General features: G+C 42.4%; 1 protein-coding gene across 3 annotated transcripts; it reads left to right on the forward strand.

Annotated features, from left to right (window-relative positions):
* Positions 1–962: 962 nt before the first annotated feature.
* Positions 963–4,812, forward strand: TPBG (trophoblast glycoprotein). Of its 3 annotated transcripts, XM_060205429.1 has the most exons (3): positions 963–1,146; positions 1,350–1,407; positions 2,518–4,812. In XM_060205429.1, the coding sequence occupies exon 3, from the start codon at positions 2,854–2,856 to the stop codon at positions 4,102–4,104; it is 1,251 nt and encodes a 416-aa protein (XP_060061412.1). In that variant the 5' UTR covers positions 963–1,146; positions 1,350–1,407; positions 2,518–2,853; the 3' UTR covers positions 4,105–4,812. The 3 variants fall into 3 exon arrangements, with proteins under 3 accessions (XP_060061412.1, XP_060061413.1, XP_007530537.1); XM_060205430.1 differs by lacking the exon at positions 1,350–1,407; XM_007530475.3 differs by lacking the exons at positions 963–1,146; positions 1,350–1,407 and adding an exon at positions 1,836–1,967.
* Positions 4,813–11,722: the final 6,910 nt, after the last annotated feature.

Consider the following 11,722-nt stretch of genomic DNA (forward strand, 5'->3'; position numbering starts at 1 on the left):
CTAGATATACACTCAGTGAAGTAGATAAGGGCATTGAACTTTCAAGCTTGAGGTCCCGAGTTCAATCCCCAGCAGCACACATACTAGAATGATACTCTGGTTCTCTTCCTCTTTTATCTCATTAATAAATAAATTAAATATTAAAACTACTATATAGTAAAAATTGACCTTTTGGTCTGCTAGGTTCCATGAATTTTAATAAATGCATAGATTTATGTAACCACTATCACAGTTGAGATATAGAATGTGTAGAATGTGACTGCAAATTTTGAAACTTTTTTTTTGCAAAATGTTTCACTTCACATTGTAGATTACTTTCAAAAAAGAGGATTTAGATAACTTACGATGCAGACGACCCCCCCCCCCCATATCTATAGTCTCCAGTGCCTTTAATTTTATCTGGATTTTTTTTTTGTTTTGTTGATGCTGAAGACTATAAAAGTCTGAGAGTTGTGAACTTTCTTCACACTAATAACACTTATCACAGAACAAACTTTAGTATTCCTATTTCTTAACTCTTTACTTATTATCAAATCTTATTATCAAATCTTTTCTCAACTGTGTTTTCCCAAATTGTCATTTTCTCTCTAAAAATAAAGAAGCTTGAATTTACCAGCCTTTTAAACTTCCAAGGAAATTATTTGACTGTGATAAGAGGGGACAAAATTATCGAGGGGGCAGCAGCCATAGCTATTTCGACAGATCATCCTAACAATCATTCAACATTTCTTTCTCCAACTCTATCCACTCCACCTTTCCCACCCACTGGAAGACCCTGGGGCTACTAGTCTTCTGGACCAAACTTCTGTTCTCCACAGCGATCTGCCCCCAACCCCAGGCCCATGAGCCTTCTCATCCTAACCGATTTGCACTGACACACCTCTGCCACATCTGGTGGTGGTGGTGGTTGGGGGCGGGGTTGGGGTGGCTGTGCTTTCCGATGACTCACTTCGTTGCTATTTGCCTTTTGTTTCTAGGATGCTTTGGCGGCCTTTTGCTTCCCTCTGGTTTTAATTTTGGGAGGAGGAAAGCTAATGAATCAAGAATGAATCTTCTCTCCACTCATCTGTTTCTCCTCTCTGCCCTTAAAGTTGAGGTTTTCTTCACAAGCTCCGAAACTACCCAAGAAGTCCGGGGGCGGGACAGGTAAGGACACATTAATTACTCCTAAATCTGAAGTTGGCACTCTATGGTATCACTTCGATTAAAGACTTTTGAAGCTCCTTTTGCAGCCTGCTGGGCGTTTTGCTTGTTGCCAGTGTACATTTTGAGCTCATTTCTGGATGCTGCTGCTTCGCGCTGCTTTGTCTGGCTCGCACTTAATCAAATCGCTCTGGGTGCTGCCATAGGAGCCCTCCTTAGGGTGAATTCCAGGAGATCCGCCAGCGGTGTTCGCTCCTGTTCAAGGTAAATACAGTGCAAAAAACGGAACCGCCAAAGGGTGCCGGGGAGACGGGAAAGGGATTCCCTCACCTTTCCGGGCACATTCCCGGTTCATTTCCACGAGGAGGTGGCGTGCAGCCCAGATCCCTCCCGCACAGGGTCCCTTTTTCTTAACTCCCTCGCTGGCCGAGGGCTGCTCAGGTCGGTCGCCGGATAGGAGAGGTCCCTCCTGCTGGCCTGGTCCTCCCCGCAGCCCCTGGGTTGGTTTTTCCCAGCTTCGGAGGCTGGGGTGCATGAAGGGCCCGTGCCCGCTGCGCGGAGCCAGGAGTGGCGGCGACTTTGCAAGGGGGGGGTGGGGCTCGAACTTGTCCCGGGAGGCTGCGGGTCGGAGGTGAGCGGGCAGCGAAGGCGAGAAGCGGGCAGGGCGAGTCTCCTGGGGGCCCCTCCCCACCCTCGGGCTGGAGTGGAGCCTGAGTCCGGAATCACCACCCCCCTTCGGCAGTCCCTCACCCCCATTCCAATCTGCTTTGTTCATCTCAAACCCTCCTCTTTGGAGAGGGCTTGAACCCCTTCTGGCATCCGAGGTATTGGCGGAGGCGCGGGCTTGGGGTAGGTGGGTGCGTAGAGGGGGCTGGGGCGACAGCTGTTCTGGTCCCCACTTCCTGCTCATCCAGAGCACTGCGAGAGATCAAAAGACTCCTGTAACCTGAAACTTCTCTCCCACCCCAACCTGGACCAAAGGGAGGGGTCCGGGAGGGGGTGGAGACCCCGGAAGTCAGGCCGATCTCTGGGGGAGGTGGGGGGGGGTAAGGAATGAGCTGGGAGGGAGACAGAAGTTTGGTCGGGATGGCGCTGGGGATTAGGCGAGGAGTTAGAAGCGTGGGACGCGTCTGATGGGGAAGGGAGGGAGGCAGGGAGGCTTCGGGGATATATAGCGTTGGGTCAGGCCAGGAGGAAGACTTTGCTGGCCGTCTTGGGAACGCGCACTACTCTCCAGGGTAAGGGTGCAGCGGAGACCTGGGGAGGGAGGCAGGTCTAGGGGGCGGAGTGGGGCCACTGTGCTAACGGAGGGCGGCTCCTGCACCCGGGCAGCGGTGGCCGCGGCTCCTCACGCTTCTCTTCGGCTCGTCCCAGGTCGCACAGCGGAGCCAGCGCGCAGAGCCGACAAAGGGGGCGAGGAGGTGCCAACAGGGGGCGGCGGCCAGAAGAGCCGGAGGAGGAGCGCGGAGCCAACTCCGGACCCGCCGTGCGTACTTTCGGGAGGGAAGGGGCGGGGGCAGCGGCCCCGGGAGGGGAAAGCCAGTTGGCTACGGGGTTAGACGAGTTCCGGCCGCCGCTTCCCTCTTTCGTTCCCACGGGAGGAAAGTTTTCTCCAGACGTTTCCGGCCGGTCCGCGCCTTCTGGGTCCTGCCTGCCGAGCCTTCGGAGCGGGCGCCGTCCCGGCCCAGCTCCGGGGAGACCCGAGCCGCGATGCCTGCAGGGTGCACTCGGGGCCCCGCCGCCGGAGACGGGAGGCTGCGGCTGGCACGCCTGGCGCTGGTCCTCTTGGGTTGGGTCTCCTCGTCCTCTCTCACCTCGTCGGCGTCCTTCTCCACCTCCTCGGCGTCGGCCGTGTCCGCCCAGCCCCCGCCGCCAGGCCTATGCCCTCCGCAGTGCGAGTGCTCCGAGGCGGCGCGCACTGTCAAGTGTGTGAACCGCAACCTGACCGAGGTGCCGGCCGACCTGCCCACCTACGTGCGCAACCTCTTCCTCACCGGCAACCAGCTGTCGGTGCTCCCCGCCGGCGCCTTCGCCCGCCAGCCGCCGCTGGCCGACCTGGCTGCGCTCAACCTCAGCGGCAGCGGGCTGGGGGAGGTGAGCCCCGGCGCCTTCGAGCATCTGCCCAGCCTGCGCCAGCTCGATCTCAGCCACAACCCGCTGGCCAGACTGAGCTCCAACGCCTTCTCGGGCAGCGGCAATGCCAGCATCGTGCCCCCCAGTCCTCTGGTGGAACTGATCCTGAACCACATCGTGCCCCTGCGGATGAACGAGAGCCGGAGCTTTGAGGGTGTGGTGGCCGCTGCCCTGCAAGCGGGTCAGGCGCTGCGGGAGCTCCGCCGCCTGGAGCTGGCCAGCAACCACTTCCTCTACCTGCCGCGGAACGCGCTGGCCCATCTGCCCAGCCTCAGGCACCTGGACCTGCGCAACAACTCGCTAGTGAGCCTGACCTACCTGTCTTTTCGCAACCTGACACACCTGGAAAGCCTCCACTTGGAGGACAATGCCCTCAAGGTGCTTCATAATGGCACCCTGGCCGAATGGCAGGGCCTGGCACATGTCAAAGTCTTCCTGGACAGCAATCCCTGGGTCTGCGACTGTCACATGACTGACATGGTGGCCTGGCTCAAGGAGACGGAGGTAGTGCAGGATAAAAACAGGCTTACCTGTGCGTACCCGGAAAAAATGAGGCATCGTGTCCTCTTGGAACTCAACAGCTCCGACCTGGACTGTGACCCTATCCTCCCTCCTTCTCTGCAAACTTCTTATGTCTTCCTGGGTATTGTTTTAGCCCTGATAGGTGCCATTTTCCTACTGGTTTTGTATTTGAACCGCAAGGGGATAAAAAAGTGGATGCATAACATCAGAGATGCCTGCAGGGATCACATGGAAGGGTACCACTACAGATATGAAATCAATGCAGACCCTAGGTTAACAAACCTCAGTTCTAATTCCGATGTCTGAGAAACATTGGCAAAAGAACGAGGACAACTGTGCATGAGATGTCGTAGACTTAAGCTTTATCCCATCCCGTGCTTGTTCCATCTCTTACCCTCTTCTAGACACCACTGATCTTGACTGAAAGCAATGAGGGAGTATTGTTCCCTTGTCATGTAGTTTCTTGGTGTGTTCTGTTAATGTAAGACTGGACAACTGTGCAAAGTGTTTTCCTCTCTTCCTTGGAACTCCTCAACGCGAATGGAGGGATTTTTTTTTTTTTCCAAGTTTCAGCATGAACATGGACTCCTTGCTGTCTGTTTCTCTTAGGTTCAAGGTGTAGCCAGTGTACTCATACAGATAGCATTCAACAAAAGCTGCCTCAACTTTTCTGAGAAAAAAAAAATTTTATTCCTAAGTATCCATTTTATGTATCTGGATTGTGGAGGAAATGATTGCATTCCATAAACTGCCTGCAGACCTTAGCAAGCTCTTCAAAGTAACTCCATAGTTAGTACCCAGGAGCTCCTGCATCCGAGAGCATGCTTACATTTTACTGTTCTGCATATTACAAAGAATAATTTGCAACTTCAGATGACTTCTCTGACAAAGTAAATTCTTTTTTTTTTTTGCTTGCAGTTTATATGAAACTACTAAAGTTTTTAAATAAACTGCATCAAGATCCAACAGACTAAATTGTTAAAAAAAAAAGTTCAATAAAGATTCTTAAAAGAATTACAGTTGTGTTCAAGTTTGCTATTTGAAAAACCGATTAGGTCATTAGTCTTTGGTTCTAATGACAGGGGATTAGTTAACATAGCTGAGAATGAAACTGCAACAATACCTTATATAAACAAGACACTGGAGAGCATTTTGAAATGGTGGATTCTTTCAAGGATTTAAATTGAGAGTTTGAATATTCGTGTGAACATACTTCTCGATCCCAAAGTTAATTTTATTTGTGAAGCAATCTCTGAAGGGCATTATGAATTTGGTAAGAGGGGGCAGTTCTGTGTGATAAACAGTTCACAGTTTCTGGCTTTTTTAGACTATTGAAGTTGCTAGAACAGAACAGCATTATTTACTTATCAAAACTCCCCATATCGGATGATTCTATGAGTATTAGAGCAGAGCATGAAACAAACCGGAGATAAATGAGAAGGGGTGTTACACAGACAACATGCGAAAATAATACAAATTTATTAATATCACAATAGAAAGTGGAATGGACTGTTGAGGACATTTAAAAAAAATTGAAAAGGGAATATGAATGGTCATAGTGGATCTGAGACCATGCTGTTATTATATTTAAAAATTATCATGATAGGATATGAGTTCAAGGAAATGACCACAGGTAACATTTATATCCATAAACAAGAATCTCAACTAACAATAGCTTTTTATATCTAGCAAAGTATAAGAATTTGGAAATATTTTGATTTTAGCTAAACACTACAGGTGTAAATGAAAGCAATAAATTGATTTTATCAGCAATAGATAACTTTTCTCTCTCATTTTGTAGAGTTTTATTTGCTAACTAAACTTAAATGTAAATTCCCTTAATCTCTAAGCTATCAGATACTGATTTAAATTTAACTCACCCATTGTTTTTTAAATTGTAAATTAATTTATATCAGTAAGTTTATGGGTCTTTTTTCCCTTTTAAGTAAGAAATATTCTGTGTTTGACTAAGAAGTGTTTCTATGTTTTTATAAATGAAGTAGCATTGGATTAGTACTTTTGGTTCTAGAAATCTTCATCTAGTTTCCATGAGTTACACTTTTCAGAGCTAAAATATATTAATCTGTTTCTTTAGAATGACCTGTATAGTTAGAATCTGAAGCTTTGACTGTATTAACTTTCATAAGGCTCATCTTATTAAATGCCAATATTCACTATGGGCTCTACTTCAAATTTTTTAATTACCTAAACAAAGTTAAATATAAGATACTTAATATTCCATTAGACATCCTAAGTGTTCACTAGGAATTCATAAATGAACTCTCATGTCCTAAGACTGACAAAGATACTAACCTGCTAAAAATAATGAAAACATCTAGTAAATAGCAGCACATATTTTAGGAATAAACTATTGAGGGTCTCTGATTGCTGATATTGTAGAGAACAATAAATTATGGTATTTAAATAGCCTACTCAGAAGAAGGACTTCATATTCTTCGTCATGTGTTAATCTAACAGTTAAAATTTGAGTTTTATGTCAGATCCAAGGCAGCAGTAATTCATTAGTTTGACTTTTTCTTCTTTTTTTAATTATCAGCTTATTCTTCCAAAAGGAAGTCTGATAAAGTGAAGCTGAGTCATACTTAGTCTGTTAGGTGGACTTTTGAAGTTAGGATTCTTTTATTTTTAATCTCCTTGCTTTTTTCTTTGTATGAAGGTCCTTCCTAATTTGCCTCTGTCTTTTGTATCACATTACTTCTTGCTGTCTTCTAACACAGACTGATAGAGAATTCTTATGATAAAAAAATACTGTTTGAAAAACATTGCTATGGTGCAGTTGTACACTAAGTCTATAAATAATCTATAAGGCATTCTGAGTTCCTTGAAAGATAAGTGCTATATAAACTAAGTATTGGGGAATCTGAATTCACTTTAAATGTTTTAGAACACTATCCATTAGCACATATGTTATTGATCCTTGAAATCCACAGGTAATCAGTTCCTTAACTGATTTTAATTGACAATACACTTTATTACAAAGTTGAACAAAGTTTTCAGCAGCCAAACACCCTTTATTTACCCTTTAGGAGTTTCACTTGAAGAAAGTTGGGAAGATACTTAAATATTTAAGGACTTGATTAATTCCTTCATTTTAAAAAAGCTGTTATAAAATGTTCAATCAATTTCTATTTAAGATGACAAAGATTTTAGGACTCTAGAGCTATCTGATCCTGGATTCTAACTCCCCTCATGCAATTTAGTCAGAATTTAGTTTGCAGCATACAAGGGGGTATCACTTAATTTTACTTTCATGATTCTGTAGGCTCATTTGTCCCTGAGAGGTAAAGGTGATTTTGAAGCACATTTGACAAAACTTTTTAAGGAAAAAGGAGCTATATAAATTGATAATATAAGTAATATACAGGGTCCACCCTCCCCCTCCAATTGTGGGGAAAGTCTTGGTTGAAATACTATTTGTATTAGTAAATAATAAATTTCTTTTAAAATATCTTGATTAGCAGTAAATGTGGATTATGTACACTCAGTATTTAATTGGAAGTAAACTCTATCTTTTTGGTTTCTTATATTTTTTATACATCTTTTTTTTTCTTTTTTCCTTTTTAAAGTAGATGTAAAAGGAGAAGACCCAAATGAAATGTGATTTCTTTTTTTTTTACACCCCTCTGGGCTTGTTTTACTCTGTCTCTTGACGTGATCTAGTGGGGATTACATTGTTGAAAATATTAGAAACTTTGCAGCTCTAGTTTAGGGGTCTTCCATGTCATTTCTGCTTTTCATTTAAAATTTTTCCAAAGACTACACTAAAAAGAGGCACCACAAGAATTTGCAAGGTTAAAAGTAGTTTGGCAGCTCCTTTCATCCTGTTTCAAAATCCATTCAGTCACAGCCTCAGAGAGCAGCATTGAAGGCAGACATTGGATGATGTTTACGTTTCACTTTTATACTTGTGCAAGGTTTTTGCACAGTAGACAGAAGGAAGAAAGTTGTATTTCTGGAAAACACCTTGACAATATATCCTTTAAGAAGTCTAAGTCATACTGCACTAGAAATGACTAGCTTCAAATAATTATATTCTATATCATCCAAATCTATTTTCTTTTAAATGTGGAAAAACAGCTCCATTCTAAACCTTAACATCTTGAGGAAAGATGCAGATAAAATGTTTTATCTGGAAGCATTTTAGTAACTTTGTCATTGGTTAAAAACCTATATTTTAAAATATTTTACATGGTACATCTAAAATTTTGTCCAGAATAAGAATTTTGGAAGGACTCTTAGGTGTGTCAAACCCAGTTTCCCATTCTGCAAACGAAGAAACTGATCACTGTTAATTATCAGTTATCTTATAGACTGCCAACTAGGACTGGATCTTAGGTTCCTTCAAAAGCATCTTGTAGAACTCTTTTTGCCACATGACGGCATCACTAATTACCCACTTTGAGATCCGAGAAATTCTTATGTTTAATAATACAGCCACGGTTGTGGTGAAATTTGTTTATTTTTGGTTTTGTTTTTGCCTTTAGTAAATGTTGCTTGCTTTAATTTTACTTGTAGTATGTTAGAAATACTTCTTCCCCCCAGATTCCTGAATACATTTGTTTTGCTAGAATAATTTTAAAAATATTATTATTATTATTATTATAGCAATCTTCTCTGAAGTTCCTTTGAGTTTATGTTATGATAGGAGATGTTTTAGAAAATTTTAGGGGGCTATTTCTTTTCGAAAGAAAAGTTATTGAAAACTAGTCTAGTTTGTGTAATTTTTTCTTAAAAGGTGAGTTAGCTCAGCTGAAGGGAACACTAAACAAATGAGTTCAAGTCCATAATGATGTAGTCGGCTTTGCATACTCTCATCTGCTCCCTTAAGCTCATAGAGCTCCAGTCCAGGTGCATCTATCATCCATCTTCTAAGGTCACCAATCAGGGAAACTAAATTCAAATCTATCATCACCTTGCAAAACCAGTATGCTCTCCTCCCCCCAGTCCTGATAGCACTGCTGCTGGTGTGCCAATTTACTGTTGTTATGTGAACGACAACTTACGTAAGATAGTCCTTATGCCCTCACACCATAGATGTATGCCACCTATCACAGGTTTCTTTCCTTCCTTCCTCTTTCCCTTCCTCCCTCCCTTCCTTTTTCCCTTCCTTCCTCCCTCCCTTCCTTCTTGCCTTCCTTCCTTCCTTCCTTTTTTTTTTTTTTTGCTTCCAGGGTTATAACTGGGGCTCTGTGCCTACACTAGGAATCCACTGCTTCTGGTGGCCATTCTTCCCCTTTATTGTACAGGTCAGAAAGGAATTGAGAGGACAGGGAGATAGGGAGGAAGCCACCTGCTGACCTGTTTCACAGTTCATGAAGCCAACCTGCTGCAAGTGGGGAATCCGGGCCTTGAATCCTGGTCCTTGGGTGGGTCCCTGTGCTTTGTACTATGTGCACTTAATCAGATGTACCACTTCTGCCCCCTCTAGGGTTTCTTATTGGTACACTTTTGAGGGAAAAAAAAATCTTATCACGGGTCCCTTTTAATTTATGGCATGGGCGATAAATTAGATTTGCTTTATTACTTAAAAGCAGAAGGTGGTTTAAGATTAAGTACCGTGAGTATCACAGCACGGATTTGTGCATAAGTGCTTATAAAGAGCAGAATTGCCATGTGTGTTTAACTGACATTTTATAATAACAGGGTTTATTTGTGGTTTACAGTCTAAGTTGGTTAATATAAGGCTATACTTGTTTTTAAGGAAGCAAAATCTTAAATTAGGGTCAGATGTAATATTTTGTGAAAAGCAAATATTTATATGTTTTAAAGAATCAGAATATTATTAATAAAGCTATTTATTAAGTGGAAGCTTATAGCTTCCCCTATTTCTCTTTTTCTCCATGGCTATATATATATATATATATAAATATATATATTATATATATACATATACATATATATATATTAATTTTTTCTTTGATACAACGGCTTGTTCAGCCAGAAACTACTCTCTTCTGGCCTATATTTACACCATTTGAGCATCACTTGTCAACTACATGCTAGGCCCATTTGGTGAAGAAATTTTTGGCATGTCTTGAGTCCAGGACTCTGTAGCCCCAATTGCCCCTGGGTCCTTGCATATTGGAAGAGCACCTGTGTGCTCACCACCACGTGGCCACACCCATGGCCCTATTTCTAATAATATATTATTAGATAACCCTGAGCTTGAGGGATAATTAGATATGACTGGACCACAGCACTGAAGCTTCCTTCCCATGGAGTCAAGGCTGGGCTTGAACCCGGGTCTCACACATGACAAAGCTGCACACTATCCAAGTGACTATTTCGCTGACCCCTCTCCTATTTTTTGTTTTCTTTCTCCAAAGTAAACCATGATATATTTATTTTTTTAAAAAATGTTTATTTATTTGATAAAGATAAATGGAGAGAAGGAGCCCCGGTAGAGAGAGAGAAAGAAAGACATCTGTAGCATTGCTTCACCACTAATGAAGCTTCTCCTTCTGCAGGTTGGGACCCATAGTTTGTTTTTAAGGAGCCTAGTCCTTATTTATTGTAATATATGCATTCAACCTGATGTGCCATAGCCTGGCTGTGATACATATTTCAGTGTGAATACTTACACACAGGAGAATCAGGCTGAAGGAAACATCTGATGGACCAATTTATAATCATACTCTTTTTCTGTAGGACGCAGTTTCTCTCAATTTTTTTCTTTTTTAAATTTCTTTATATTAATTTATTCCCTTTTGTTGCCCTTGTTTTTATTGTCGTAGTTACTATTGTTGTTATTGATGTCGTTTGTTGTTGCATAGGATAGAGAGGAATGGAGAGAGGAGGGGAAGACAGAGAAGGGGAGAGAAAGAAAGACACCTACAGACCTGCTTCACTGCTTTTGGGGAGTGGGGGGCTCGAACCGAGATCCTTAAGCGGATCCTTGCGCTTCGCGCCATGTGCGCTTAACCCGCTGTGCTACTCCCAGTTTCTCTCACTTTTATGACACAGTAAATTATATTCTAGGACAACTTTTTGTTTCAGTTGTAAACTTTCTGTGGTTATTCTCACAGGTGATAGGGAACACATACATGGTAGCTATTTGAAACACCTTCTGTATTTCCATTTTTGCCTCCTGTTTTCCCTTTCTGTCCTTGTTTCCTAAGTTTCACCTATAAATGAAATAATATGATAGTTGTCCTTTTCTTTTTGGTTTATCTCACTTAACATAAAACATGTATTTTTAAGTTAACTTCTACTTCATGTAGTTTAGGCATACATAGGAAAAACACTACGAATAATCTCACTGAGTAAAAAGTTGCCTTAATGTTGAGATAAGCTGCCTTCTGTTTCACTGTCTTGCATTTTGCCTTTATACTTAACAATACTGTAAAATTCTCTACTCTCACTAAAATATCTATCAATATTTACTTTTGAAATACTGAAGACAGTCTTATGTTTTACATCTAGGGCAGTCTTTGCATCTACCTACTTGTGTTTTTACATCTATTTTCCCCTTACAATAGTTCCTTAAAGGAGAATTGCTGCATCTGAGAGTATAATTTTTATTTTTTTTTCTGGCCCCTGAAAATATTTCAGTCTATGTAGGCTAACTTAGTTTACTACATGTTCTAAGATTTTCCCATCAAACATTTTATTGAGTGGTTTGTGGATAGGATTTTGGAACAGAAAGAAACTGATTAAGTTGCTAATCAACTTGTTTTTAATTCACAAGTGTGTACTCTCTGTTAAATTATAAAATCAGAAGATTTCTAAGCCTGTAACTCTGGAGATAGGGGGAGGTAGAAGGAGAGGGAGAGTGAAAGCAACTAAGAGGGAGAGGAGAGGGAAATGGAAAGGGAGAGGGAGATGAAAAGGGAGTGGGAGAAGGAGAGGGAGTTTTGCAGGGCTGAGAAGAAATGATAGGGTATTTGGAGGAACATGTGTGATG

The sequence above is a fragment of the Erinaceus europaeus genome, chromosome 13, assembly GCF_950295315.1.
Source record: "Erinaceus europaeus chromosome 13, mEriEur2.1, whole genome shotgun sequence".
Classification (NCBI taxonomy): domain Eukaryota; kingdom Metazoa; phylum Chordata; class Mammalia; order Eulipotyphla; family Erinaceidae; genus Erinaceus; species Erinaceus europaeus.

Coding starts and splice junctions, on each gene's coding strand:
- TPBG (XM_060205429.1), top strand. CDS start 2,854: ATGCCTGCAGGGTGCACTCGGGGCCCCGCCGCCGGAGACGGGAGGCTG.